At 70.3% G+C, this 26,797-nt stretch overlaps 5 protein-coding genes across 9 annotated transcripts in view; 1 reads left to right on the forward strand and 4 right to left on the reverse strand.

Annotated features, from left to right (window-relative positions):
* The first annotated feature begins 492 nt into the window (after nt 1-492).
* On the forward strand, nt 493-3,534 carry CAMK1 (calcium/calmodulin dependent protein kinase I). The gene is made up of 11 exons (XM_035546979.1): nt 493-684; nt 1,438-1,569; nt 1,824-1,898; nt 2,010-2,148; nt 2,275-2,401; nt 2,500-2,575; nt 2,652-2,764; nt 2,848-2,926; nt 3,046-3,133; nt 3,232-3,364; nt 3,479-3,534. Exons 1-11 carry the CDS (start codon nt 599-601, stop codon nt 3,532-3,534), a joined length of 1,104 nt encoding a protein of 367 aa, XP_035402872.1. The 5' UTR covers nt 493-598.
* A 436-nt stretch (nt 3,535-3,970) lies between these two features.
* OGG1 (8-oxoguanine DNA glycosylase) lies at nt 3,971-6,402 on the reverse strand. Its single transcript, XM_035546699.2, has 8 exons — nt 6,315-6,402; nt 5,632-5,773; nt 5,328-5,560; nt 5,075-5,254; nt 4,809-4,987; nt 4,593-4,734; nt 4,401-4,450; nt 3,971-4,306 (listed from the first exon to the last, which is right to left on the reverse strand). Exons 2-8 carry the CDS (start codon nt 5,739-5,741, stop codon nt 4,202-4,204), a joined length of 999 nt encoding a protein of 332 aa, XP_035402592.1. The 5' UTR covers nt 5,742-5,773; nt 6,315-6,402; the 3' UTR covers nt 3,971-4,201.
* A 386-nt stretch (nt 6,403-6,788) lies between these two features.
* BRPF1 (bromodomain and PHD finger containing 1) lies at nt 6,789-18,064 on the reverse strand. Of its 4 annotated transcripts, none has more exons than XM_035546825.1 (13): nt 17,427-18,064; nt 15,436-16,395; nt 13,719-13,881; nt 12,492-12,623; nt 12,011-12,139; nt 10,721-11,033; nt 9,668-9,979; nt 8,313-8,600; nt 8,078-8,225; nt 7,667-7,803; nt 7,455-7,573; nt 7,136-7,290; nt 6,789-6,972 (listed from the first exon to the last, which is right to left on the reverse strand). In XM_035546825.1, the coding sequence occupies exons 1-13, from the start codon at nt 18,062-18,064 to the stop codon at nt 6,789-6,791; spliced, it is 3,678 nt and encodes a 1,225-aa protein (XP_035402718.1). The 4 variants fall into 4 exon arrangements, with proteins under 4 accessions (XP_035402718.1, XP_035402717.1, XP_035402720.1 ...); XM_035546824.1 differs by having other exon boundaries at nt 9,668-9,982; XM_035546827.1 differs by having other exon boundaries at nt 11,993-12,139.
* Nucleotides 18,065-19,322: 1,258 nt separating this feature from the next.
* Nucleotides 19,323-25,266, reverse strand: CPNE9 (copine family member 9). Its single transcript, XM_050712667.1, has 21 exons — nt 25,149-25,266; nt 23,877-23,917; nt 23,751-23,797; nt 23,416-23,519; nt 23,149-23,188; nt 22,972-22,974; nt 22,540-22,616; nt 22,290-22,353; nt 22,110-22,213; nt 21,937-22,041; nt 21,481-21,522; nt 21,319-21,394; nt 21,192-21,245; nt 21,057-21,118; nt 20,767-20,813; nt 20,499-20,680; nt 20,187-20,314; nt 19,990-20,092; nt 19,841-19,898; nt 19,665-19,738; nt 19,323-19,475 (listed from the first exon to the last, which is right to left on the reverse strand). Exons 1-21 carry the CDS (start codon nt 25,223-25,225, stop codon nt 19,323-19,325), a joined length of 1,641 nt encoding a protein of 546 aa, XP_050568624.1. The 5' UTR covers nt 25,226-25,266.
* A 413-nt stretch (nt 25,267-25,679) lies between these two features.
* Nucleotides 25,680-26,797, reverse strand: part of MTMR14 (myotubularin related protein 14) — a 30,971-nt gene continuing 29,853 nt past the window's right edge. For both annotated transcript variants that reach the window (XM_035546822.2, XM_035546821.2), the window contains one exon: nt 25,680-26,051. In XM_035546822.2, coding sequence (XP_035402715.1) covers nt 25,874-26,051 — 178 coding nt within the window. In that variant the 3' untranslated portion in view covers nt 25,680-25,873. The remainder of the gene's footprint in view (nt 26,052-26,797) is intronic.

Consider the following 26,797-nt stretch of genomic DNA (forward strand, 5'->3'; position numbering starts at 1 on the left):
CCCGCTGCAGGGTGTCCCCCCGTGGGTATCCCCCCCGTGTCCCCGCAGCCGCCCCCCCCCGGCCCGCGGTCACGCGTGGGCGCCCCACCCGCGGCCTCCCATTGGCCGGGGGCGGGACTGGCCCCGCCCCTGCCGTGACGTCAGGGCCGCCCGGCGCGCCGGGCCGGGAGCTGCCGCCGCCGCCGCTCCGCTCCGCGCGGGGCCGGGGCCGGGGCCGGGGCCGTCGGTAAGGGCGGGCGGGGCGCGGCGGGGCGGGGGCGGCGGGGCCGCGCGTGGGGACCCCCCCCCCCCGTCCTCCTCCCACGCGGGATCTGCGTGGGCAGGGCCCCGAGCCCACGCGGGGAGCAGCAGCCGCGCCCCGGGCGGCTCCGGTGCGGAGCCCGGCGGTGCCCACGCGGGACCGGGAGCGCGCGGGGACCGTCCCCGGCAGCCGCTGTCCCCTGCGCCCTGACACCCGTCACACCCCGGTGCCACGTCCCGTGGGGTCCCAGCACCGAGTCGCCGAGCCCGTGGGGTCGCAGCCCCGGTGTCACCGTGTCACCGCGTGTCACCCGGTGTCACCCGCCGCCGCCGCCGCGCCCCGCAGGCCCAGGCCACCATGCCGCTGGGACGGGACGGGCCCGGCTGGAAGAAGCGGACCGAGGACATCCGTCGCATCTACGACTTCCGAGAGGTCCTGGGCACGTGAGTCGCAGGCTGGCACCGGAGCCGGCACCGCCGCCACCAACCCTGGCCGGGCGGCAGCGTGGAACCGTGCCAGCTCAAATATTGGCACGGGGCGGGTGCCACCGCCGCGGGATGGCACCTGTGGGGCCGGGCTGGGGGGTTGGGGGGGGGGACGCGTGGGGGACGTGGTGCTGCCCGCCCCGTGGTGCCGTGCCACACCGTGCCCCCCCCGGCCGAGGGTGCCGCCCCGGCGGGTCCCTGTCCCCCGAGGGGCACACGCGGTGGCACCCGGCGCTGCCTGGGTGCCGTAAGGCTCTTAGGGTGGATTACCGGGTTAATTACAGAAGGGATTAGGGCCCCGCAGCGCCGGCGCCCTGCCCTCCACCTGCCCCACCTGGGCACCTCTGGGGCCCTCCACGGCACCCTGGGTCCCCCTGGGGGGGGGGGGGGGGGCGTGTGGCCGGGGTGTCCTCCCGCTGTGGGGCTGTCCCCGGGGCCGCTGTCCCCTCCCAGCCTTGGGAAGGGGACGAGCAGCGGGGTGGGGGTGGGGGTTATGGGGTGCCCCGAGCACCCCGGCACCCTCGGGCCCCGCATCCCACGGCCCGGCCGTCCCAGCGGGCGGCTGCCGCTCGCCTTTCTCCTATAAATAGCCGGACTTTCTGCCTGTCGCCATGGCAATGGCAGCGCGGCGGCTCCGGCAGCCCCCCCCCCCCCCAAACTCCGTCCCCCCCCCCCACCCCCCCCCAGCTCACCCCTCTCCTCCCGCACCAGGGGGGCCTTTTCCGAGGTGGTCCTGGCGGAGGAGAAGGCGACCCAGAAGCTGGTGGCCATCAAGTGCATCGCCAAGAAGGCGCTGGAGGGGAAGGAGGCCGGCCTGGAGAACGAGATCGCCGTCCTGCACAGGTAGGGATGGTGGTGGTGGGACGGGGGCACGCACACACACACACACACACACACACACACACCCCGCGTGCTGCCCCCCCCCCACCCCCCCGGCACCCATCACCGCAGGGCGTTATCAGCATGCCCGAAATAGCCCGGCACGCGGTGCCCTGCAGGGCCTGGCCTGCTCCCTGCCCTGCCAGCCTGCAGGCTTTGGGGGGGGGGGGCAGGTCCTGACCCCTCTCACCCCCCCCCCCCCCATCGCCCCCCAACAGGATCAAGCACCCCAACATCGTGGCCTTGGATGACATCTACGAGAGCAGCAGCCACCTCTACCTCATCATGCAGCTGTGAGTGCCGGGATGGGACGGGGGCGTGGGGGGGGGGGGGGGGGGGGGGGCGTTCCGGGGGGCTGCCCCCCCCAACAGGGGAAGGGCTGACGGCACCGCGCGGCCCCGCAGGGTGTCGGGGGGGGAGCTCTTCGACCGCATCGTGGAGAAGGGCTTCTACACCGAGCGCGACGCCAGCGCCCTGATCCGGCAGATCCTGGACGCCGTCAGGTACCTGCACGACATGGGCATCGTGCACCGCGACCTGAAGGTGAGCGGCGGCGGAAAGAGAAAGAGGGGGGGGTGGGGGGGGGGGGGACAGCAGGACCGGAGCCGGCGGCGGTGGGGGGGGGGGAGCGTCCCCGGTGTCACCCGTCCCTGCCGCCCCCTCCCGCAGCCTGAGAACCTGCTGTACTACAGCCTGGAGGAGGACTCCAAGATCATGATCAGCGACTTCGGGCTCTCCAAGATCGAGGGCTGCGGCAGCGTCATGTCCACCGCCTGCGGGACCCCCGGCTACGTGGGTGAGCCCCCTGGGGCTGCGGGGCTCCCTGTGGTGCTGTTTTGGGGACCTCCCCCCCACCCCGGGAACCCCCCCCCCCACCCCCTCTCTCTCCCCCAGCCCCCGAGGTGCTGGCGCAGAAGCCCTACAGCAAGGCAGTGGATTGCTGGTCCATCGGGGTCATCGCCTACATCCTGTGAGTCCCGCCCCCCCCCCCCCAAGGCTGCCCGGGGCTGCCGAGGCCCCCCCCCACTATATTGTGCCCCCCCCAGGCTCTGCGGGTACCCCCCGTTCTACGACGAGAACGACGCCAAGCTCTTCGAGCAGATCCTGCGGGCCGAGTACGAGTTCGACTCGCCCTACTGGGATGACATCTCGGACTCGGGTGAGCCGGGGGGGGGCCAGGCACAGTGGTCGGGGGGGGGGGTACACGAGGTGGGCTCACAGCTTCTCTGTGCCCCCCCCCAGCCAAAGACTTCATCCGGCACTTGATGGAGAAGGACCCCAAAAAGCGCTTCACGTGCGAGCAAGCCCTACAGCACCCCTGGTAAGGAGCTGGGGGCGGGGGGGGGGGGGGGGGGGGGGTCTCCTCCCAAGGCTCACTCCCCGGGCTGAGCTGCCCCCCCCCGAAGCTTTGGCCCCCCCCACTGATCCCCCCCCCCCCAGGATCGCCGGGGACACGGCCCTGGACAAGAACATCCACCAGTCGGTGAGCGAGCAGATCAAGAAGAACTTTGCTAAGAGCAAGTGGAAGGTGAGCGCGGGCCGGGGGGTGGTTCTGGGGGGGGGGGTCCGGGGGGGGCTGCACACAGCGGTGCCGGGGCGCGGTGACGGACGCCATGCGGTCGGCAGCAAGCCTTCAACGCCACGGCCGTGGTGAGGCACATGAGGAAGCTGCAGCTGGGAACCAGCCAGGAGGGCCCCGGGCAGCCGACGCTGAGCAGCCCCTGCCATGGCCAGCGCCTGGGGGGGGGCTCCAGCAACGGTGAGCCCTGACGCCCCCCCCCCCCCCCAGTCCTCGTCCCACACCCCCACGGGTCTGGGGGTGCTGCCAGGCTCTCATCCCGCGTTCCCCCCCCCTCCCCCCCCCCACCAGCAGGGTCGGACTGCGAGCGGGCGCCGGCGAACAGAACCCCCCGGTTGCCCCCCCACTGAGGGCCTGGCCCCCGCCCGCACAGCTCGGTGCTGGGGGGCCGGGGGGGGCACAGCTGGATGGGGCAGGGCGTTTGGGGGGGGGGGGGGGGGCGGTCCGTGCGGGTCCTGTCCCCGACACAGGCTGTGGTGCTGAGGCGGGGGTGCCCAGCCTCCCGGACCCCCAATACCCCCCCACACCCCCCCCCATCTGCTCCTTTTTGGGGGCAGAACCGGGGGGGGGGCACCCTGCCCTGCTCCCAGCCGGCCCCAGGAGGGAGCCCCTTTTTTTTGGGGGGGGGGCTGCCCCCCTGCAGGCCTGGAGCCGAGGTCTGCACGGGGTGGGGGCAGCTCCCAGGAGCACCCCCGGGCGGGGGGGGGGGGGCTCCAGCCAGGCCCTCTCCCTCCCTCCCCACTCTGCCCCCCCCCCCAGCATGTTCCAGGCACATTTTCCAAATGGATGTTTCTATTTTATTGCTTGTAATAAAGGAAACAGGCGAAAGCCGCCCAGCTCGGCTCGGCCCCCCCTGGGGCCAGCAGCTCCCTCGGCGCCAGCAGCTCCCCTGGGCGCGCAGCGGGTGGGGGGACAGCCACAGCGCTGCCCCTGGCCCCCCTTAGGGCCGCGTGCCCCCCCCCTTAGGGCTTTGTGATCCCCCCTTAGGGCTTCGTGACCCCCCCCCCCCCCCCCCCTTTAGGGCTTTTCGTCCCCGCAGCTCTCCCGGCCCCGGCCCCTCCTGGCCCGCTTCCCGCTGCCGGCCGCATCCTGCCCCTTGTGGAGGGCGGCGCAGAACAGGACCTGGGGAGGGGGGAATGGCGCTGGGTGGGCACAGCCTGGGGGGGCAAACAGCTTTGGGGGGGGGGGGGGGGGGGCAACACGGCGGGGTACTCACTGCCTGCGCCCAGCCCGCGTAGGGTCCCCACAGCCCGCGGAAGAAGTCTCCTGCAGGGAGATTGGAGCCAGCCACGGGGTGGGGGTGGGGGGGGCTCAGCCCGTGCCCCCCTCCGAGCCCGGTGGGGGGGGGCTCAGGGAAGGGGCTGCGGCTCCGCGGTGCGGGGGCTGAGCGCCGGTTTTGGGGCCTCACCGATCTCCTGGTGCACGCGGGCCGTCAGGGAGCGCGCGCCCGCCGCGGCCCCGTAGTGCTGCCGCGCCACGCGCCAGACGTGGGTGTCCACGGGCACCGCCTCCGCCTTGTCCAGCGCCATCAGGCACACGCAGTCGGCCACCTGCCACGTGCGCCGCCGTCAGCCCCGCCGCCGCCACCTCGCCCCCCCGTCCCCGTCCCCGTGCCGGCACCCACCTTGGTCCCCACGCCCGGCAGGGCGCACAGCACCCTCCTGGCCTCGGCGTAGGGCTCGGCGCGCAGCCGGCGCAGCCCCTCGGCGCCCAGCCCCTCGGCGATGGCCCGCGCGCTGCCGCTCACGTACTTGGCCCGGTAGCCGAAGCCCAGCGCCCGCAGCTTGGCCTCGGCGTCGCTGCCTGCGAGGGGACAGCGGGGCCGTGGGCCGGGGACCCCAACCCGGGCAGGAGGAGGGCGGTCGGGGGGGGGTTGGGGGGGCCGCGGACCTGCCAGCGCCGCCGGGGAGGGGAAGGCGTGGAAGGGCCGCGCGCCCAGCTGGCACAGCCGGCGGCCGAAGGCCTGGCAGAGGCGCTCGATCATGGCGGCGATGCGGGCGACGTGGTTGTTGGAGGTGCAGATGAAGGAGAGCAGGCACTCCACCGGGTCCTGCCGCAGCACCCGCACCCCTACGGGACGGATGGGGTCGGCGGCGGGGGGCCCGGTGGGTGCCACCGCCGCCACCCTATGGGGTTGTCCCACCTGGGAAGTCGCCGGCCACCCTACGGAAGTGGGGGTCGGCCGCCCCCCAGGCGCGGTAGAGGGCCGGCAGCCCCACGTCCAGCTGGAAGTAGTCCCGCAGGATCCCGTCGGTGTCGGGGCCGGGCGGCTCCTCGCCGTACACCGTGTACCACAGCCGGTCCCGCTCCTGCACCAGCGTCCAGACGCGGGCGCCCAGCACGCCCGTCCAGGCACCGGGGCTGCTCTCCCGCCACCTGCCAGGCACCGGGCGTCGGGCCGGGCCCCGTGGCCCCCGGTAGCCCCCCGTAGCCCCCCATGGGCTCACCGGAACGTCTGCCCCGAGGACAGCACCAGGTCCAGGCGCAGCTCGGCCGTCGGGCAGCGCAGCGAGCGCCACAGGGCCGGGCAGGCGGAGGGGGCGTCCCGCAGCGCCATGGGGGTGCAGGGGGGGGGACGGCGGCGCCCCTCTGCCCGTGGAGGCAGCGGGGTCAGGCGATGCCTCAAGACCCACATATACCCTGTAGTGTGTCCCCCTCCCTCTCTGCCCCCTCCCTGTAGTGCAGTGCCCCCAGACCCCCCAGACCCCCATTTTTCCCTCCCAGACCCCCCCCCAATCCCCATTTTTCCCCCAGACTCCCCCATCCCCAATTCCTCCCCCCAGCCCCGCAATGCCCCCAGCACTCCCTCTCCCACCCTGGCCCCCCAGCCCCCCCAGGCCCCCATTCTTCCCCCCAGCTCCCCCAATCCCCGATTCCTCCCCCCAGCCCCCCAACCACCCAGCACTGCCCCCCTCCCGGCCCCACAGCCCCCCCAGACCCTCCCCAGTCCTCCCCAATCCCAATTCCCCCCCCCCCCAGCCCCCAATCCCGATTCTTCCCCCCCCCCCCCAGGCTCCCCAATCCCCAATCCCTCCCCTCCCAGCCCCCAAATCCCCCAGCACTCCCCCCCATAGACCCCCCCCCGGCGCCCCCCCGCCCCATAGGGCCTCCCCCCCGAAGCCCCCCCCACCATAGAGCTCCCCCCCCCACGGCGCGCAGAGCGCCCTCCCCCTCGGCGCCGCTCTGCCCCGCTTCCGGCCTCTCGCTGACCCAACCCCGGAAGCGGCTGGGTCCCGGTGTCCCCCCCCCAGCCCCGTTTCCCCCCCCCCCCCCCGCACGACCCGACAGCGTTTCTGGTTGTTTTTGTGGTTCCTTTCCTCCAAAATAATAAATTACAAACACGTCCCGGCGCCGGGGCCGCCCCCCCGGGGGAATAATTTAAAGGGGCAGGGCTGTACAGTATTTACAGCCCCGCCGGCACCGGGGGGGGGGGGGGGGAGGGCACGGGGAAAGGGGGGGGGGGGGGAGCCCCGGGCCTGTCCCCCCCCCGCCCCCCCCCCCCCCCCCCCCCCCCCCTCGTTTTCCCGGTGCGGCGCAGTCCAGCTGCGGCGGGCCCGGTGCGGCGGGACGGCGGTGGCTGTTGTGGGGGGGGGGGGGGGGGGGGTCAGTCGCTGTCGCTGGAGTCGCTGCTCTGCTCGCCCTGCACCTTGTTGCGGTGCTGCATGGCGCGGTGGTAGGCGATCTGCACCGACTTGCGGATGTTGGACTTGCGGCCCTCCAGCATCTTCTCCTTGTCCAGGTCCTGGTTGACGCCCAGGGGCACCAGCTTCGTGCGGGGCAGCCACTGCCTGCGGGGAGCCGGCGGGCGCCTCGTTTGAGGGTTACGGGCGGCCGCGTGCCACCCCCACCGGTATATTTCACCCCCCCCCCCCCGCCCCGGGTTTCCCTTACCGGCAACCCCCCCCCCCCCGCCGCCGCCCCCCAACCCCGCGCCCCCCGCCCGGGCCTCACCAAGTGCGCTTGTTGTCGAAGAAGAGGACGAGGTAGAGGTGCTCCCGCGCTTCCTGAGTCATCTGCTCGCCCAGCTTCAGCACCTCCAGGGGGGGCACGGGGATGGGGACGCCGTGGTGGAACATGCCCTCCCGCGGCATCTTGGGGTCGATGATCTGGCGGGGGGCAGGGGATGGAGCCCTGACAGAGAGCCGTGACCCCTGCCAGCCCCATCCCTCGGGGAAGTTGTAATCCCACCTCGCACCCGCCCCGCTGACTGCCCCCAGACCCGTCTCGGTGCCAGGATAAGATTTTGGGAGGCGCGGGCAGCCGCACTCACCAGCGCCGGGTAGGACGGGTACCCCCGGCACTTGGCCCACACCAGGTCCAGGGCGTCCAGGGAAGAGTCCTCGTCCTCGGAGAGCCACCCCGCGCCGCGGCCGATGCCCTTCCGCACCACTGCGCCAAGAGAAGGGGGAGAGGGGCCTCAGCTGCGCCCCTCCCGCGCGATGGCGTGCATCAGGCGCGGGGCTGGAAGCTCCCGGTACTTACTGCTGTGCCCCACGCCTCGCCCGGCGCCCACCGAGTAGGATTCGTTCTCCGTCCCTGACGTGTCCTCGCTGCTGTCCTCGGGGAAGTTGACGCGGGAGAAGGAGGGCTTCCCCCGGCCCTGCTTTGAGGGCGTTGTGCTGAGAGAGGGAGCGGAGCTGTTAGCAGCGGTCACGCTTCCAGAGGGCCACCCGGGTGGCTCAGAGAGCTCTACCAGCCAGCCCCAGGAGCTCAACAGAGCTACAGCAGGCAGACAGGCATTATCCTGCCCAGGCTGGGCCCCCGGCCCCCTGCACCTGGGAGCAGAGGCCACAATTATGGGCGCTGTCCCCAGGGAAAGGGGCAGGTGGGCTCACACGCCTTGCCACACGGCTCAGCCACCCGCTGGCACCCAGGGGCATCAGGGCGAGGTACCTGGTGCGGTCCGAGGCAGCGCTGCTGCTGCTGCTGCTGCTGGACTCGGAGTCGGAGCTGCTCCGAGGGAGGTTACAGTCGTTCCGGTACACCAGGAAGCTCTTCTTCACCGGCTGGTTCCCGCTGCTGAAGCCGTTGGCGGGCAGGTCTGCGAGAAAGAACCGAGCAGGAGGGCGTTACGAGGGCGCAGCGCCCTGTGACAGCCTCCCCGCGGGGCCGCGGCTGCCGCGCTCACCCATGGGAGCGTCCTCCGTGGACTTGTCGCTGTCGCTGTCGGAGCTGGAGCTGGGGCGGGGGCTTCGCCCTCGCTTCCTCTGCCGCTGGGAGGACCCCATCATGGGGAGCTGCGGGGGGCCGATGGGGCTGTTGCCGTGGCCGGGAGCGATCTGGCTGTCTCGGTTCTTCGGGGGACGTCCCGGACGTTTTGGGGGTCCTGCAGTTTTAGGGTTCTTCTTGGAAAAGAGCACTGAGGTCCTCCTGCCCACTTCGTGTGCCGGGGTGGAAGAAGAATTGGGGCCCAGACCTGGAGCGGGGAGGAGAAGGCATCAGCCGCAGCGCGCGGGACCTGACAGGGGACACGTGGCAGCGGCAGAAAGGACAAGATTCGTGTCTCGGGAACTGTCTCACAGGATCTTCAGTCCTAAGCTTCACCACGCCTGCCCTGAGGGCCAAACCAGTCTGCTGGGAGTAAAACCCAAGTGGGGCCACCGGAGAACACCAGGCACAGACGCCCTCGTTTTTCACGGGCAGCGAGGCCCCGCTGCAGCCTCGCAATACAGACTCTGGACGCTGCTTGCACAGGCAGCTGCTTTTCCCAGCGCCTCGGGGAGCAGGATGCCAAGGCGACAACCGCCCGGTGACACCTCCCAGCTCTGCCTGGGGACCCTGCGAGGCGGCGCCGTTGCCGTGCTCTCCCAGGAGGGCAGCTCAGCACCTGCCAGCACCAGCTCCCGGGAGCAGGGCGCCGACGCTGGTGCTCAGCTCCCAGCCCTGGCAGGGTGTCTGGGGCTCGGCCGTCAGCGGCGAGGCCAATGCGGCAGGGCCTGGCCTCAGGAGGAACCCATCTCGCACCTCACGGCGGGGCATCGCGTGCCACGAGGCTCAGTGACAGCCAGTCCCTCAGCCACACACAGGAGAAGCTCACCAGATGAGCGCTGAGCACCACGCACACAGCCCTGCGGGCGCTCCCGAAGCGGGAGGTGGCCGCCTTTGCCTTCCCCTCCCCGCTGCGGGCAGGGCTGACGACAAAACACCCGGCAGGGCTCGGATCCCCCACCGGGGAGCACCGGCGGGGAGCCCGGGGATGTGCAGACGCCGCACGCCACAGGGATTTGGGGCCACCGCCGCCATGGGATGCCCTGCGGGAGACACGGGACTCCCCCGTTGGGTGGGATAAAAGGGAACCCTCCCGAGAGGCGACTTGCCCTGCTTCTGAGGAGGAGCTACGGGCAAGGCTTGTGTGTGGAGCTGCCCGCACGGCCCTCCTGCCCTGGGAGGCACCTGGAGGGCGGCTGCTCCACCAGCCTGCCTGCCCAGAGGTGTTTCCCTGCGGTTCCCCGGGAACCAGCGGCATTGTGGAGGGAGCGGTACCTTTGCCGGTCTCCTGGCTGCTGCTCTCCTCGGCAGCGCTGTCTGTCTGCAGGTCCTTCTCGCAGGGGTTGTGCGACTGCAGGACGCCCCTGGCGGAGGAGCTGTGCCGCTCCAGCCCGTCTCGGCCCAGGTCCCGGGGGTGAGCGAGCTTTCGCCGCAGGACCGTGATCTCCTTCTTGATCATCTTGGCCCGGCGGGACCGTCCTACGCTCTGCTTGCCCGCGTTGACCTCATCCAGCCGCTCGAGCAAGATCTTCAGCTGCTCCTCCAGGGGCAGGTGCTTCTGGTTCTCCGAGAGCAGCAGCCGCACGTCTTCTGGGGGCACAAAGAGGAGCAGATGGATGAAAGAGATCGGGAACTCTTTGGAGACCCTTTGTGTGGAAGGGCATGGGGCTCCCCCACAGGAGGGAAATAGCGTACGTGGTACAAACACCTGTGAGCACTGAAGGTTACCCTCAGAGACCCAGAGAAGGAGCCCCGGTGGAAGCAAACCAATTGGGGAAGGCCGGCTGACCAGCAGCACGGGGAATACTAGGGTTCTCATCAGCTGGGGCAAGGGCACAGCAGAAAAACAACAGGATTGTAACAGGGCGCAGCAGAAACAGCAGAGCCAAAGTGACCCTGAAGCATTAGAGAGTAGGGAAGTTCGACGGCCGGAGCCCCTGCTCCATGCCCAGCCCTTTGCCCAGGGAGAAGAGGACCCTAAAAGGGCCCTTCTCAGGCGAGTTATTCTGGTGGTGTTCCCCACTGCCCAGCAGGGACGAGCAAAATTACAGTCACGGAGCCGGCCGGATCTCGCTGTGTCAGCCAGCAAAGCCCACAGGTAAGGAGAGCAGGGAGGAGCAGGCACACCGACCAGAGGGGTTCGGCACCCAAGGCTGCACCCAGCAGGAGCCTCAGCAGCTCACCGGGGGGCTGCTTCCAGCCAAGAGCAGGAAGAGGAACCGAGGGACACGCCTGGGAGAGGCAGCAAGAACAGCCCCCAGGCGCCCGACTGCAGCGGGCTGAGCTCCGAGCAGCCCCCGTACCCCAGGACAGGGGCTGAGTACCCACCGTCGTCGACATCCTGCACCTGAGGCTCCTCCACAGCCACGCAGTGAGGGAAGTGCATGCCTGTCTCAAAGTCAATGCCCATCTTCTCTGCCTGCCGGCGAGCCTGCCGCAGAACCGCGCCCCCCTGCTCCCGCAGCCGGACGGCTGCCCGGTAGAAGATCGTGTCTTTGGCATTGTATTTCAAACAGTTGTTGATGATCAGGTTGAAATCCTCCTCGAAGTCGTCAAAGTTCAGGTAGCGATAGGCCTCCAGGTTTTGTTTCATTGTCTGAAAATCCATCGGCTTCTTGATGTGGTCCAGGTAGTCCGGGACCTGCAGGAGAAAACGGCCCGGGGTTAGAGCCCGCCGCCCTCTGCCAGCAATTCCTGCTCCAAGAAAACAGTTGTTAGAGGAATCGGGTATCGCGCTCTGGTGCCCTGCCCCAACACACATCTGGAAACGCCACCTGCCTGCGCAGCTGGAGGGGCAGTGAAACCTCCAGGCTACGCAGTCCGGGTGCTGCACTCAGCCCCTTAGGGCAGACAGGCACTTGGAAGCGTTTTTAAGGCTCCGGAGCACAGGGCAGCATCCCCTCCTCTCCGGGCAGCGGGCTGTGGGAATCCAGAACGCGACGAGGCGTCCCCACGGGGAGGAGCCCCAAGCGCAACCCCCGGGGGTGAGGGTGGGGGCGGACACGCGGAGCAGAACGGCCCAGGTGGCAGCGATGGCTGCGGGTGGGAGCACGCCGCGCGGACACCCCCGTGCCGACCCGCTGCCAGAGCTGCGCAGCGCCAGCGCCCCCCTCCCACCTCCCCAGGCAGGGAAAAAAAATCAACGACACGCTCAGAAATCGCTCCCCTCGCCCCCAGCGGTGACAATCCGGGGGTCAAACCCATTTCTGCGCCGTGCTCACTCCGTCCCCCAGCAAAAGCCTTCGCAGGACGGGTCAGAGCACGCCGCCTGCCCGGGGCCCGAGCTCTGGCACTGCCTTTCCCAGGCACGAGCCCCTGACGTGTCGCTGACACCGGGGAGTCACCAGCGACACGCGCGGAGGAGCTGAGCGCCGCGCTCCCGGCCAGCGGCGGCTGCCAGCCCGGCTGCCGGGTGTTTGGCTGACCCAGGGGGGCAGTGCCACACACGTCCCCCTCGCGGGAGCGGTGCCAGGACGGGCAAGCCAGCAGCGGGCTGCCCAGGGGCGCTTCCGGAGCACAGCCCCCCGTGGGCAGCCCGTGGCACGAGCAAGGGACAAGTTTGAGCGAGTGAAGTAGAAATCTGGGGGAGGGGGTTCTTACTTCGTAGATTTCTGTTACCTCAGACAGAGGGACCGGCTCGCTGAAGATGTTGCCCGTGTCTTTCTCCTGCAGCTGCTCGAGCGTCTTGCGGAGGAGGATGAGGAAGGGCGTGAGCTGCATTTCCAGCGCCACCTGCTGCACTTTGATCTGAAACAGAGCGACGCAGCACCACTGAGCGCCCCTCGCAGGGACGGTGCCACCTCTCCCCGCTGCTGCACGAGGCCGCCCTCCTCAAGCAGGACCCCGCAGGGGCACCGCCTGCACCTCCCCTCCGTCTCCGGCGAGCAGAGGCGCGACGCCTGGCCCCGGCCCCCACACTCCCCACGCCAGCCTTGCGCAGCAGCCACCGTCGTGCAGAGCCGCCGGGGCAGGGCACAGCGCACCCCAGGGGACCCCGCGCCCGCCGTGCAGCTGGCAGAGGGCACCCGACCCGCGCCCCGGGGAGCCCCTGCTCGCGCCTGCCCCCGGCAGCGCCCCGGGGAGGGCAGCCGACCGTTACCGTCTCTCTCTTGAGCTTCTCCCGCTTGCGAATCAGCTCCACCAGCAAGCGCGCGCGCTCGAGGTCATGGCGGAGGCGCTGCCATGACTTCAGCTGCTCCTTCAGGGCCCAGTTCTTATCCTCAGTGTCTCTCTGCGGGAACACCGGAGACCGTGAGCCCGTAGGAGAAGAGTTCCCATCTCCGCCTCCCCGACTGCCTGCGAGGGCTCTTCCCCGGCGCAGGGAGCCGGCACGCCCGGCTGTCTCAGTAAGGCTCCCGCTTCTCTGGTTGTGTGGGTGGCTCACTGAAACGGTCCAGCTGCTGGCCACAGCTCAATACCTGCTCCCTGCTCACTGTCCTAAGGGCTGTTAGGATGCCAGAAGGTGGACGCAAGAACCTCTGGAAATGCTCTGCCTAACGTGCCCAAGTGCAGGCAGCTGCCCAGGACCACAGACCAACACCAGGGTCTGGGCAGCTGCTCACAGCTCCAGCGAAGGGCACCGGGGCAAAACGGGAATGCAGCTCTGGTTACCTTCGCTTCTGGGGCATCACAAAATGCTGACTTTTATTCTGCTGCTGTAGCCAAAGATGAGCAGAAGCTGTTTCAACCCCTCTCCAGCAAATAAAAAAGAGAGGGGGCAAAGGCAGGAGAAACCTCCGCCTGATCACGGTCTTCAGAGGGCTGAGAAAGACTCAGACGGGGAGCCAGAAGAAAAATTGTCCTCTGGCACGAGAGACTTCACATCTGCAAAGCACTGACTAACGGCTGAGGCAGACAGCGTGCTGGAAGCAGCACCCGCAGGGAGCGTTCCTGCAGTGATCTCAGGAACTGCGAGGCCTTGGTTTTGTCCAGGCTACGTCTGGAGCTCAGCGGCCTTCCCCCTCGATGCCCACCGACACGGCAGCCTCGGGTTAGAGCCGCTTCTGCCACGTTTGTCCCAGCTGCCGGCCGCACGCGGGCGGGAGAAGCGAGCTAACTCCCGTGCACAGCGGGGCAGGCCTCCCTTCCCGTGGCAGCCGGCCAAAGGCGTCTCCGCCTGGCAAAACTCCGAGCGCTGAGAGCGGAGGGGAAGGTGAAGCAGCGAGAGCAGGCAGCCGGGGCTGCCCCTTCCTCATCCGGGAGGTGGAGCTCCTGCCTCTAGCCCCCTCCTGAGCCCGCAGGCACCGCATGCAGCAGAGGCTTTGAGCCCGCAGCTCCGGAGGCGCGGAAGCACACGCGGATGCCCCTCAGCACCCCAAAACGCAGCCCTCACCTGATCGCAGTTCCTCTGCGACTGCAGGTGCGTCTGGAGGCGGCGCAGCAGGGGGACGCCGTTGCGGGACTGCCTCTTCAGAGTCCAGTAGCTGTGCAGCCGCTGCATGAACTGGCTCTTCCTCTGGATGGTTAAACGGTTGGTGATCTTGCTGAGCCTGAAGGAGGGACACAAACCACAGAGCCCGTCAGCAAGGCAAACCTGGCTGCTGCAGAAGCCTCCACCGGGGAAACGCAGCAGCGAGGCCACCCGTGAGCTCCTCAGGCCGAGGGCGCCCTCGTACAGGGCAGGAATCCCTGCGCGCCCACGGAGTGCGGGGCAGCAGCACACCCAAGAGGGCTGCAGAGGACGCCAGAAGACGTTCAGCCCCCCCCTCTCCTACACACACTTTTCCTTCCTCCCCCCACACCTCCCGGGCGTGAGCCCGGGGCCGTCAGCAGCTGGGCCTTTAGCAGCTCCCCGCGGCCCCCCCACGGCCGTCCCGAAGCCGTGATTCACCCGGCTCATTATGCTGGCACCGAGAGGCCACCCAAGATGACAAAGGCCCTATTCAGACGGCACCAGACAAGCGGCGGAGCCCCCGAGGAGCCTGCGGTGTGAACGGCCCGAGGAGGGGAGGGCAGGCTCTGGCAGAACAGAGCTTGCTGTTGGAGATAATGAAGGGCTACCCCAAACAGCCCAGACGCAAAACAAAAGGGGTTTTCCTGCTCTACAATGGCAGAGAGCCTGAAGCGACTGGGGCAGCCCCTTCCACCAGCGCTGGCCAGATCCCTGCTGCTGGGGGCGGAGGTAAGGGCCCCGTGGGGGCTGGTGGTAAGGGAGGTGAGGGCCCCGTGTCTCCCCGTCCCGCAGGGCCAGCTCTTCCCGTGGGGTGGCCCCACCTGCACCGGCCTCAGCCGAGAGCAGCCCCGTCTGCCATCGCTGGCCACGCTCGGCTCCTGCAGGGAGGCATTTGGCATCCTGGCAGCGGCCCTTGGAAGATTAATTAACCCCAACAGGAAGGCCTGGGGTGAGGTGAACAGCTTCCATCTCAGTGTGGGCTCGCTGTGAGCACGCCGGCAGCAGCGAGAGCCTCCAGCCAGCCTGCCAGCGCATCCACACACGAGAAGAGAGGCGCTGCTTAGAGAGCAAACCCCGGGCGAGCGAGGCTACCCTACGGTTAGCACATGAGCAGGCGGTGGCACGAAGCCATCAGCCCTGCAGCAGCGACCTGCCCGTGCACGCTGCCAGAACTCCTCCCGCCGAGCGAAACCACGGCGCCTGCCCGCTGCCCTCCTGCCCCACGGGAGCCCCCCGGAGGTCTGGAGGGTGCTGAGCTCCTGCTGGGGGGCGGCCCCGCACCCCGACGGCTGCATTGAGGGGGCCGTGGGCCCACAGGGGTGGCTCCGACACGGCCACCCAAAGAACTCTGCTCCACCCGCAGCAGCAGCGCCGCAGGAGGGGAGATCTGGGAGCCCCCATCTGCTTCCTGACGCCTCCGGCCACGCTCGGGCGCTGACGTTAAACCAGCAGCGTCTACTTCCTGCCCTCCTCCGCGGGGCCGCGCACCTCAGCGCCTCTCCGCGGGACCGCCGGAGGAAACCACGAGCAGCCCCGGGGAAGGAGGTGAAAAGCCCAGTGTGAAAACGGCAGCGCCCGTGCGCCGAGCGGGACGGAGACACCGAGGGAGGGAGAAGCTGCCCCGCAGCTCGGGGAGGGCAGCGGCTGGTACCTGTGGGGGGGGATGCAGGGGACAGAAACCACGGGTGCCGCCGCTCGCTTCTCCGCCAGGATCTTCCGCGCCTTCTTCATTTTGATCCTAGACTTGGCCTTCGCCTTTTTGACCTTCTCGGAGCTCCAGCCCTTGCCCTCCTCCTCTTCCTCCTCGTCCTCCTCCTCCCCTTCGCTGTGGGACAGCGCGGGGAGCCTGCGCACGGAGCCCGGGGGCGTGTGGATGTCGCAGTAGGCGGTTTTGCGCACGCTGAAGGAGGTCCCGTTGGCTCCCGTCTCGCGGACGGGCTCCATCTTCATGTAGAGCCCGGCCTGCTGGGCGCAGGTGACGTGGAAAGCGGTGTAGCAGTTGGCCTTGTGACACTGGATGCAAGCCCCGGAGCCGCGCTGCTTGCAGATGTAGCAGGTCAGCTTCCACCGCGCGGGCGGGATGTGCTCGATGCTGTCTATGGGCTCCAGGAAGACCGTGTTGGCGAAGCACACCTCGGGGATCCAGAGGGCGCACACCACGTGCGCCCAGCGCCCGTCGTCCGTCTGCTTGAAGGCGCCGCCCTTGTTGGGGCACAGGGCGCAGTCCACGGCTCGCGAGGGCGACTGCAGGCACCTCCTGCAGAGCCACTGTCCCTCGGGGATGTAGGGCACCCCGTAGCACTCCTGGTGCACGGCCAGGTTGCACATGTCGCAGAAGAGGATGACGTTGCTGTTCTGGCACTCGCCGTCGTTGCAGATGCAGCACACGGCGTCCTCGTCCACCAGGGCGTTCGGGTCGCCCTTGTTGTGGCTCTCGAAGTAGGACTCCTTCTCCAGCCTGTCCATCAGGTACTCGAAGATCTCCTGGGGGATGGGGCTGACGCCTTCCGTCTTCCGCCGCTCGTTCATGATGTCCAGCCAGATGTAGTCCTCCTCGTCCATGTCGTACTCCACCTCCTCGTCCAGCTCCTCCGCCGACTTCTCGATGTACCTGGAGGGGGACAGCACGAGAGGGTGAGGGCACGGCCGGTGAGGGAACATTTACGCGTTCCAGCCAAGCCTTACGCCAGGGAAAACACAACGGCGGTGTGCAGACACAGGAGGTGGTGCAACCACCGAGCAGCGTGGCAACCACAGCGCCCTTGGCACGAGGCAGCTGGGCGTTCAGACACGATAACGAGTCGCGGGCCTTGGAGACTCATCAGCGCAAGGCGGGAGCCACCAAGAAGGTACCAGATACTCTGGAGACAGCGACCTCGCTCCCAAGACACAACAGCACCGGCCCTGCTGGCAAACAGGGCCAGAAGGCGCAGGGTTCCTCTAAATCCGGCCACCCGGCCGCTGCCAGCTGCAGGCGAGGGGAGGATCTGTAGGGAAACGAGCTGGGAGCCCCCGTTTTGCTCCAGCAGCCGGCACGCGGCATCACGTCAGACACCACCGCAGGCACGTTGCGGGGAGCGCGCCCCCTTTTCACACACAAAGCGGTGTTATCGTTCTGGGACGCCAGGTTCTCAGGCAGCGTGGTGGCTGGGAGGGCAGAGGCGGCCGTGGGGGCGTTACTTTGGTGCTCAGAGTTAGCTCTCTGCTTATTTTGGGTCACTGAACTTACCCAACCACGCACGGGGCGCAGAGCTACCAAAACCCCCAGGGCAATAAGGTTACGTTAAGCCCGCAAACGCGCATCTTACAGCGAAACCTCGGCGCTGGGGGACTCCAGCTGATCTGGGGGCCTCCGAAGAAGGCAGAAGGATGCTTTCCTTCGCAGAGTTGTACCAGCAAGGAAAGCATGGCACGACCAAACTGCTGGCGAGCGGCTGGGAAGCGACCATAAGCTCTGCAGGCATCGGGACCCCCCACAAGCAGAGAGCTGTGAGTCCAGAGCCACGGCCAGCCCCAGTGGCACCCCGAAGGCGTGTGTGGACACCAGCCACCCGCAAACCGCCCCCAGGAGCGGCGCAACCTTCCTGGGGGCCCGCACCCTGTCTTGAAGCCCCCCGGGGTCTCCTCGGCCCCGGCCCGTACCTGTAGTAGGAGGTGGGTCGCGGCGGGGCGTCGGGGGTGTCCTGCTCCAGCTCGCGGTACACCACCTCGGGCAGCTTGGGGGCGGCGCCGGCCGAGGCGTTGTGGTGGTGGTGGTGGTGGTGGTGGTGGTTGGCGTCCTTGCGCTTCTCCTTGTTCTTGTGCTTGCCCGCCTTGGGCGCGGCGGCGGCGGCGGCGGCGGCGGCGGGCTGCCCCTCGGCGTTCTCCTTGTTGCTCCCGCTCTCGGGCGCCTCGTCGGGAGCCTCGTCGTCCTCGGACACCACGTCCAGGTTGTCGAAGATGCTGATGCGGTGCACGCGGCCGTGCAGGTCCACCTCCACCATGCGCTGGGCCTGGGCGTAGGTCATCACCTCGCGGCCGGGGGACTGCGAGGGCTCGGAGGGGCTGGGGGAGCGCTTGTTGGCGGCGCGGGCCTGGCGCCCCTTCTTCTTGTGCTTGCGCGGCGGGGCGTGAGGCGGCGGCGGCGGCGGCGGGTGCTCGTGGTCATAGTGGTAGAGGTGGTACTCGATGCCGCTGTAGCTCTTGTAGATCTTGCGGCACGAGCCCACCGGGCACTCGTAGGGCGGCTTGGTGGCCCGCAGGTTGTGGCAGAACGTCTTCACGTCGAAGTCCACGCCCATGGCGCCGCGCGGGGCTCTCCCCTCACGGGCCCTCCGCCCGCCGCCCCCCCCCCCCCCCAACCACCACCCACCGCCCCCCGGCGGCTGCCGCTGCCCCCCCCCCCCCCCCCCCCCCGGGCCCGCAACAATGGAGGCGGCGGCGGCGGCGGCGGCGGCGCCAGGCGCGGGGCGGCCGCTGGGTAAAGGCGGCGGCGGGGAGGCGGCCGCACTTTCGGCGCGGCCGCGGGGCGGTGCGAGAGGGGAGAGGGGAGACGGTGGACGGGGAGGGGCGGGGAGGGCTGGGGGGGGGGGGCGGGGGGGCGCGGGGAGCGGGAGGCGGGGGGGGGTTTTTTTTTTTTTAGGGGGCGACGCGGGGCGCGGTGGGGAGGGGGGGGGGGTGAGGCGAATCTGCGGGGCGAAGGGGGTGAGGTGAGCGGCGCGGGGGGCGGGGCCGGGGCCGGGGCCGGGGCCGGGGCCGGGGCCCGGGGGGGGGTGCGCGGACGGCAGCGCGCGGCGGGCACCGGGCGGGGCGGGGCGGGAAGGGAAACGCCGGGACCGGGACCGGGACCTACCGGCACCGGGACGGGACCCCACGGGAACCACCGGGACGGGAACCGCCGGGACCGGCACCGGGACGGGAAACACCGGGATCCCCGGGGCGGCACCGGGACGGGACGGCACCCACCGGGACGGGACCCTACGGGAACCACCGGCACCGGGACCTACCGGCACCGGCACCAGGACGGGATCCACCGGGACCACCCGGAACCGGCACTGCGACGGGGCGGGAAGGGAAGGGGCAGACACCGGGACCCGCCGGCACCGGGATCCACCGGGACGGGACTGAACGGGACGCCCGGGGCAGCACCGGGACCCACCGGCACCGGGACGGGACCCACCGGGACAGCACCGGGGCTGGCACCGGGACGGGGCGGTACCCGCGGGACGAGGACCCACCGGCACCGGGACTAGGACCGGGACTGGGACCCCCCGGGACCCTCCCCGAGTCCCTCCCCGTAGCACTACCCCGGCGCAGTCCGGTTGCAGCGCTTTATTTACAGCCGGTACCGCCGCTACAGCCCCGCCGCGGCCCCGGCCCCGCGGCCCGGGACCCCCCCACCGAGGGCTGCGGAGACCCGGCGGAGCCAGGCAGCCCCGCACCGGCAGCCCCACACCGGGGCCTCCCCGGTGCCCACCGGCCCCGGGCTCCCCCGTGGGGCTCCCCAGGCCGTGACGGAGGGAGCGGGGCCGGTGCCCCGGTGCCAGCCCCGGTGTGGGGCTACTGCGGGTCGGCGCGGCGCGGCTTGATGTCGCGGGTCTTCATGTAGGACAGGAGCTGCTCGGGGATCTCGGCCAGCACGTCCTTGGCCAGGCGCGCCATGCTCAGCACCTGGTTGCCCGAGTCGTCCACGTAGTCCCGGAACGGCACGAACTGCGGGAGGAGGCGGCGGGCACGGCCGGGAAACGGCCCTCGAGCCCTGCCCCGCGGCACGGGACGCGGCCCCGCGGCCACCCCATGCCACCAGCCGTGCCTGCAGGAGGCTGCTCAAGGGCAGAAGGGCAGCGTGTGCCTGACCCCCGCACCGCCACCACGTGCCCGTCTCCCACACGATCCCGTTACCTGCACGATGTCCCTCTCGGCGTAGCGTCCCCGCGAGGACACCCGCACCTCGTCGCCGTCCAGCTCCTCCATGGCTGGGGGGCAGCGCCGCTCAGCGCCCCGCGTGCGGGCAGCGCCCGTGTCCCCCAGCCCCGTCCCTTCCTCCGGGACGCCCCGCTGCCCCGAGCCCTGCTCACCGTCGAATTCGGCCGGCCCCACTCCCACGATGATGATGGACATGGGTAGCGCCGAGGCCTGTGGGGTGGAGGCGGAGGGGCAGCGGGGGCAGCACCCCGTGTATTTGGGGTGCCCGGGACCCGGTGGCGTGGCCGCGGGGCGCACTCACGGTGACGATGGCCTCCTTGGTCTGCAGCATGTCGGAGATGACGCCGTCGGTGATGATGAGGAGGACGTGGTACTGGGAGCCGTCCGTCACCTGGGCGGCCGTCCTGCGGGCACAGGGGGCACGGGCTCCCTCCAGCAGCCGGCCCCGTGTCACCTCGCCGCGCGGGGACGGCACGGGGACAGCCCCGCGGCGCTCACCCGGCCACCTGGTTGATGACGGGGGCGAAGTTGGTGGGCCCGTAGAGCTGCACGGTGCGCAGGCTCTGCAGGTAGGACTCGAGCACGCCCTCGATGCCGGCGCAGCTGGGGTTGTCCTCGTTGTTGTTCTGGGGGACGGGACGGGCGCTCGGGGTGGGGGCACAGCTCCCCAGCTCCCTCCCACGGCTGCGGGGCAGGATGCGGCCAGGCCGGGTGCTTCCCCGACCCAGGGGCTGCCCCCCCGCCCGGGAGCTGTGCATTCACCCTCAGCCCTGCCCCGCGGTGGGGCTCCCCCCGAGCCCCAGAGCGCACCAGGGGGAACTGGTGGGAGATCTTGCCGTCGGGCGGCAGCTTGGCGCCGAAGCCGTAGGCGGGGAAGAGCTTGTCGCTGTCGTAGTCCTGGATGATCTCCCCGACGGCCTTGAGCGCCAGGGCGTAGGCGCTGAGCTGGTAGGGGCTGGCGTAGTGCAGCGAGGTGGGCTGCGACGGCATCCCTGCGGCACAGCGCCCGTCGGCACCGCCCTGCCACCGCTGCCGCCGCCGCCCCCCCGGTCAGCCCCCTCCCGGCCGCCGCGCTCACCGTTGGAGGCCGTGAAGTCAATGGCGACGGTGAAGTTCAGCTGCGTCCTTGGAGGGAGAGCGAGAGAGCCTGCTGGCCCCACGGTGCAGGGGTCCCGGCTGCCAGCCCCACGGCACGGTGCGTCCTCTACCTGTGCCCCCCAGCCCCATTGCTTGGCCCCGTGCCCCAGCCAACACCCGCAGCCACCCTCTCGGCACCCCCAGCCTGTGGTGTCACCGTAACCACGGTCCCGGCCCCCGTCCCAGTGCCCTGGGTGCCTCAGGAGCCCGGGGACACCTGTCCCCACTCACCCGCCTCGGATGTAGTCAACAAAGGTGAACTCGGACTCGACGGAGAAGGAGAGCAGAGTCACCTGCGGGCACACGGGGTCAGGACCATGCCCCCACCACAAGCAGGAGACCTAAAAGCGCCCCAGCCCCACTCACGGTGCCGGAGTTGACGTATTTCTTCTTCTTGCACTTCTTCCTAGGGTTCAGCACCTGTGGGCATGGGCAGGTCCCACTGTGGGGCTCCCAGCACCCCCGGAACCCCCCCGGCCGTACCCCCCCCTACCTCATACACCGTGAACTGGCTCTGTGCTCGGGACAGCTCCCGGTAGCTGGTGGCAAACTCCCCGATGAAGTCGTGGCTGCGGGGGGGAGCGCGGGGGCCGCGTGTGGCACGGGGCGAGGGACGCCCCGACGCCCGCCCCTGCCCCTGGGGGCACGGCCTCACCTCCCGTCCCGGTCCCAGTCGTACACGTCGATCTTCACCGTGCTGGAAGCAAAGCGGGGCTCAGGGGGAGCCGCCGGCACGGCCACCGTGGCTCCGGGGCCGTGGGGACACCCTGCTCGTGGCACCCGGGGCTCGGCGTGCCAGCGCCGTCAGAGCCGCACCGCGTGCCCGGCCCGCAGCTCTGCGGGGAGGGGAGCGGGGGAATTTGGGTCACGGCAGGGCTCTGGGGAAGGGGGGGAAGCTTTTATGTAATTTGGGTTGCAAAAGAAGAAAAAAAAAAAAAAAAAAAAAACCAACAATAAGGACCCAATTTGGAGCTGCCTGCTGCTGCTGCTAGCGGGGCTACACCTGCCGGGGAGATGCTCACGCCCTGCCCCGGCCCCACGGCTGCCCCACGGCACCGTCTCCGTCCCCTCACCGGGTCCCCAGCCCCTCACCGGGTCCCCCGCCCCTCACCGGTCGTAGTCCCCATTGCAGAGGGCGCGCACGGGGATGGTGAAGGGCTGCCACACCGGGTTGAGTGTGTTCTTCACCACCTCTGTCTTGTGGCAGATGGTGAAGCTGCGGGGACAGGGCAGGGTCAGGGCGCGCCGCGCGGGGACCTGGGCGCCCCACGGCCCCGTGCTCACGTGCCGTCCTCGTTGCTGCGGTAGAAGACGAGGAAGGGGTCGGATTTCCCGAAAAAGTCCTTCTTGTCCAGCTTGTTGGCGCACAGCTGCATCGTGACGATGTCCTGGGGACGAGGACCGTCACCTCGGGCCGGCTCCTCGCCCCGTGCCCCAGCAGCGCCCCAAAGCGCCAGCGCTCACCCTGCAGTTGCTCAGCTCCTCGGCCAGCAGCAGGATGGTCCCGCACCGCTTCCCTGGGATCCCCCTGCGACAAGAGGCCAGCGTGGGGATGGTGAGGACAGGACGGGGCAGGACACGGGGTGCTCTGTGTGACCCCATGGTGCTGGTGCCTTCCCCCGTGCACAGCGGGGCCGTGGGGGTGTCCCCAGGTGGGGCGGGTGGCTGGGGGCACGGTGCGGGACCCCCGACCCCACCGCGGGGTGCGACTCACGTGAGGGCTCTCTCCAGGCGGCCCCGCTGGGACCCGATCACCTCCCCCAGCGCCACGAACGCCTGCCCCAGGAAGTCCTGCGCCCCGAGCAGAGGGTGTTAAACCTGGGGGATTCTGCTCGCAGCCCCCCCAGACCCTCACCATCCCCAACCTTTGGTCGCCCTGCCCCACAGCCACCCCAAGTGCCCTGCACCCACCCCGTGCTGCAGGAGCCACCCCCAGCCCAGGACACATCCTGCACACCCAGGTTCGCCCCATATCCCTGAACTCATCCTGCACCCACAGGATCATCCCATGCGCCCACTCCACATGCCCTGGACCCATCACGTGTCCCCCACCGGAGCCGCTCCATGTGCTCTGGTCCTACCCTGCATCCCAGGACCACCATGCACCCCCCCAGGGGACTGATTTTGCAGCGTGGCAGACACCTACCTTCTGCCAGTCCCGATGCGGCATGGAGAGACGAAGGGCAGGCTGAGCCCCCAAGGCCAGGGGTGCCTGTCCCACCCGGGAGCCCCCTCAGGGGCACAGCCTTGGGGTGCCTCCACCCCCAGCAGCTCCCACCACGCGGGGACATCACCCCGTGTCCCCCGGCCCCACGGCGCTCACCTGCTTGTAGATGGAGCAGCTCTTGGAGTCCACGTTGTAGCTGCCGGTGGCAGAGCAGAGCCGTGAGCTGGCACCCAGACACGTCCCCATGTCCCCACCCGGCACTCGGGGACCCCCCCACTGGCCCCACACAACATTTCCAACCCCTCAGCCCCTCCGCGCTGTGACAATTTTTATTGCCTCGGTGCTTTTCACGGTGTCCCGTGGGCTGCCCACAGGGGCTCAGCACCCGCACCCCATTGTCCCCGTGGGTGCGGAGGCACTCACACGTCGAAGCGGAGGTTTTGCTTCTCCTCAAAGTAGTAGTCGAGGACAAACTTGCGGACGAAGTCGGGGTTCAGGGTGTTGTCGATCACCTCGGTGCGCCCAAACTGCAGAGAGAGGGGTGAGGGCGGCCCCGTGCCCGCCATCCCTCCCCATGGCAGCTGCCCCAGCACTAATCCCCGCGGGGATTAGCAGCGAGGAGGGATCATTAGCGTGGAAGTCGGTGGCCATATGGGCCCATTTAACCGAGCCGGGGATTAGCCAGGAACGGGCACGCTGGGGGCCGCAGCACCCCTGGCACGGGGTAGGGGGGACGAGGTGAGAGTCGCAGCGCTCACCTCCTTCCACTCGCTGCTCCCCGCGCCCTGCACGAAGAGGACGACCACTGCGGAGAGAGGAGCGGAGCCGTGCCGTGCCTTGCCACGCTGCGCTCGCACCGCCAGCAGCACGCCCCTGCCACCCACCTGGGTCAGACTTGGAGAAGGTGTCCATGTCCAGCAGGTTCCTGGGGGGACGGAGCCAGGCGTGAGCGGCCACGCGCTCCCTGGGTGCCAGCACCCAACCCGCTGGGGGTCCCCGTGTCCTCCCCAGGCTGGGCTTTTGGGGGATGGCACCGTGCTGTGCCGGCACTCGGGGCTGAAAGCCCTGGCGCCCGTGGGACACAGGCAGGAGGCCGGGTGGAGGGAGCCCGTCGGGACAGCGAGGAGCAGCGTCTCCAGCGCTGACAGTGATTGAACATGACAGGAACCCATTTACAGGACGAAACCTTCCCCGGTGCTGCCGGCGACGGCTGAGCACCCGCCGCACCCCAGTAGCGGGAGTGCAGCTAATGGAGAGCGCAGAAGTGAGAAGAAAGCAGACACTTAGCAGGGGCCGGGCAGCCCGTGGGGGCCAGCCCGCACCACCCCACGGCCCCCCCAGCGCAGCAGACGCCGGAGCACTTTGATCGCTGCCGTTGTTGTGGTTTGACACCGGGGAGAGCCGGGGGCCGTGAGCGGCTCTGCTGGGATCCTTCCTGCGCCCTGGTGCTCAGCCAGCTGCCCTGGCCCAAGCGGGCAGGGCCAGGGGGCAGAGAGAAGCCCCCGCCAGGCTTTGCTGGCAGCCCTGGATGGAGCTGAGCCCTCGGGGGGCTGCAAAGCTGGGGCCTGGCTGTGCCCTGGCCCCTGCCCGGGGATGCCAGCACCCACAGCCCCACAGCCCCTCCGCCTGCTGCCCAGCGGGGCTGGCAGGGAGGGAGGGGGCTCAGCTGGGACCCCTGACGCATCTGCAAGGAGGGGGCACAGCAGCCCCCTGCCCAAATGTGGTCCGGAGCTGGCAGGCAGGACTTCGGGGCCACACCGGGCAGGGCGGTTGATGGGGGCAGAGGCCTTCCCTTGTCCCCCAGCAGAGGGGACGCTGCCGGTGCCGGTCCCCGGGGGCAGGACCCCCGCGCAGGGCTGTACGTGGCCACCCGCAGCCGCCGCTTGCCCCGCGGTCCCCGCTCAGCCGGAGGCACCGAGCAACAAACACCCCGGGGCTGCGGGCACCGAGCCGCTCCTGCCGCGCTGCCCCGCGCGCGGCCAGCACCGGGCAGGGCAGAGCCGGGCTCCCGCTCCCGCTCCCGGTCCGGAGCCCCGGGCAGCTCCGGGCGCCGGGGCTGGGGAGCGGGCTCAGGACGCGGGGCTCCCGGCGCATCCCCCCCGGCGCCGCCGCTCCCACCCGTCCCCCGGCACCGAGCCGCCCCGCTCCCGGCTCACCGGCAGGACACGGTGAGCTCCACCTTGGTGCCGGGCACGCTGCCGGCCGCCGGTTCCAGCGCTCCCGGAGACGCCATCCCCGTGCGGGCGCCGCCGCTGCTCCGCGCCGCCTCCTCCCGCGCCGCCGAGGCGGGCGCGCCCGGGGGCGGGCACGGGCACGGGCACGGCGGCCCCGGCCCCGGCGGCAGCGCCGCCCCGGCGAACGGGGGGTTCGGCCCCGGGCACCGGCACCGAGAGGAGAGGTGGGGGGACACCCGGTGGGCGACGCGGCTCGGCCCCGCCGGGAGCCCCCGCCGCGGGTCGCGGCCCGGGGGATGCTCGGTGCCGGCTCCCGTCCCGTCGGGGCTCCCGTCTGCAGGCGCGGGCTCGGAGCTATTTCGGTGCCGCCGCTCCCGGAGCGTGGGCCGGGCTATTTATAACCAGCGGCGCCCCCGCCGGAGCCGCTCCCGGCGCCCGGCTCCCCCGCGCCGCCGCCCCCCGGCTCTGCCCGCCGCCCGCCTCCCCCCGCCCGCAGCCCAGACACGAACAGGCGGCGGGGCGGCAGAGATGGCTTTACTGCACCAGGGGCCCCGGAGCCCCCCCCGCTGCTCCCCCAGACCCACGCAAGGGCGGCCGTGAGCCGGAGCTGGGAGCGGGGTCCACGGGGGCCGGCGTGTCCCCAAGGCCGGGGGTCCCGGCTCGTCCCGGGTCTCCTCCAGCCAGCGGTCGGTCCAGGAGCCGGGCGCTCAGAGCGTGCTGCTGCCTCTCAGTCCCACGCCCCGCACGAACTGCTCGAGGAGCCCCCCGATGGCCCCCGAGGGGCTGGGGGGCACGGCCTTGAGGCCGATGGTGCGGCTGTAGCTGGCCAGGAAGGAGGAACGCACTTCTTCCAGCCGGGACTCGCGGTCGCTCGCCGACACCAGCCTAGGAGACAGAACGGGGAGGTCAGCGCCGGCGGGCACCCCGCTCCCGGGGTCCCTGGATCCTGCAGAGAAGGTGGCCCCTGGTGCTGCTGCCCCCTGAGCTCGGCAGCTCTCCCCTGGTCTCCTCCTCCACCACCACCCCGCTCCTCACCGCGGGCTCACACAGAAATCGCCGCTTTGGCCCAGCGGGCGCCGGCTGACGTCAGCCCCCCGTGCCAGCTCCCTGCCTTTCTGTGTTTCCAGATGGAGCCCGTCCACAGCTGCCGTGTCTGGGCAGTTGCTTCCACCCCGCTTCCACCCGTCCCTCGCTTCCCAGCCTCTCGCTGCCCCTTTGTGCACGCCTGCGGGCGCACGGGGAGCTTTGGGGCAGGGAGAAGGTGCCAAAATTCAGGGCAGGAGGGGAGTTGAGATGTGTTACCACTGCACACGGGCAGGATGGAGCCCGCAGAGGACGGCGCGGTGTCCCCCAGGCCCCGCTCTCCTCTCCAGCTGGGCTGTGCACCTGGCTTAGTGCACAAAGAGGGGCAGGAAGGCAAGGTGTCCACCGAGGGAGCAGCGGAAGGCAAGGCAGCCCTTCAGAGGCAGCCTGAACCCGGCCTCGCTGCGCGCCTCCGCGCCGTGCCCACGGCCCCCGGGGAGAGGAAGGCGTTTCTCAAAGGTCGCCCCAAGGGCACCGTGCGAGCCTCCCCATCAGAAATTCTCTTTCATCTCCCCAGCGCCCCGGGCCCGGCTATAAATTGGCACAGC

The sequence above is a fragment of the Cygnus atratus genome, chromosome 10 (assembly GCF_013377495.2).
Source record: "Cygnus atratus isolate AKBS03 ecotype Queensland, Australia chromosome 10, CAtr_DNAZoo_HiC_assembly, whole genome shotgun sequence".
In the NCBI taxonomy this organism is placed as follows: domain Eukaryota; kingdom Metazoa; phylum Chordata; class Aves; order Anseriformes; family Anatidae; genus Cygnus; species Cygnus atratus.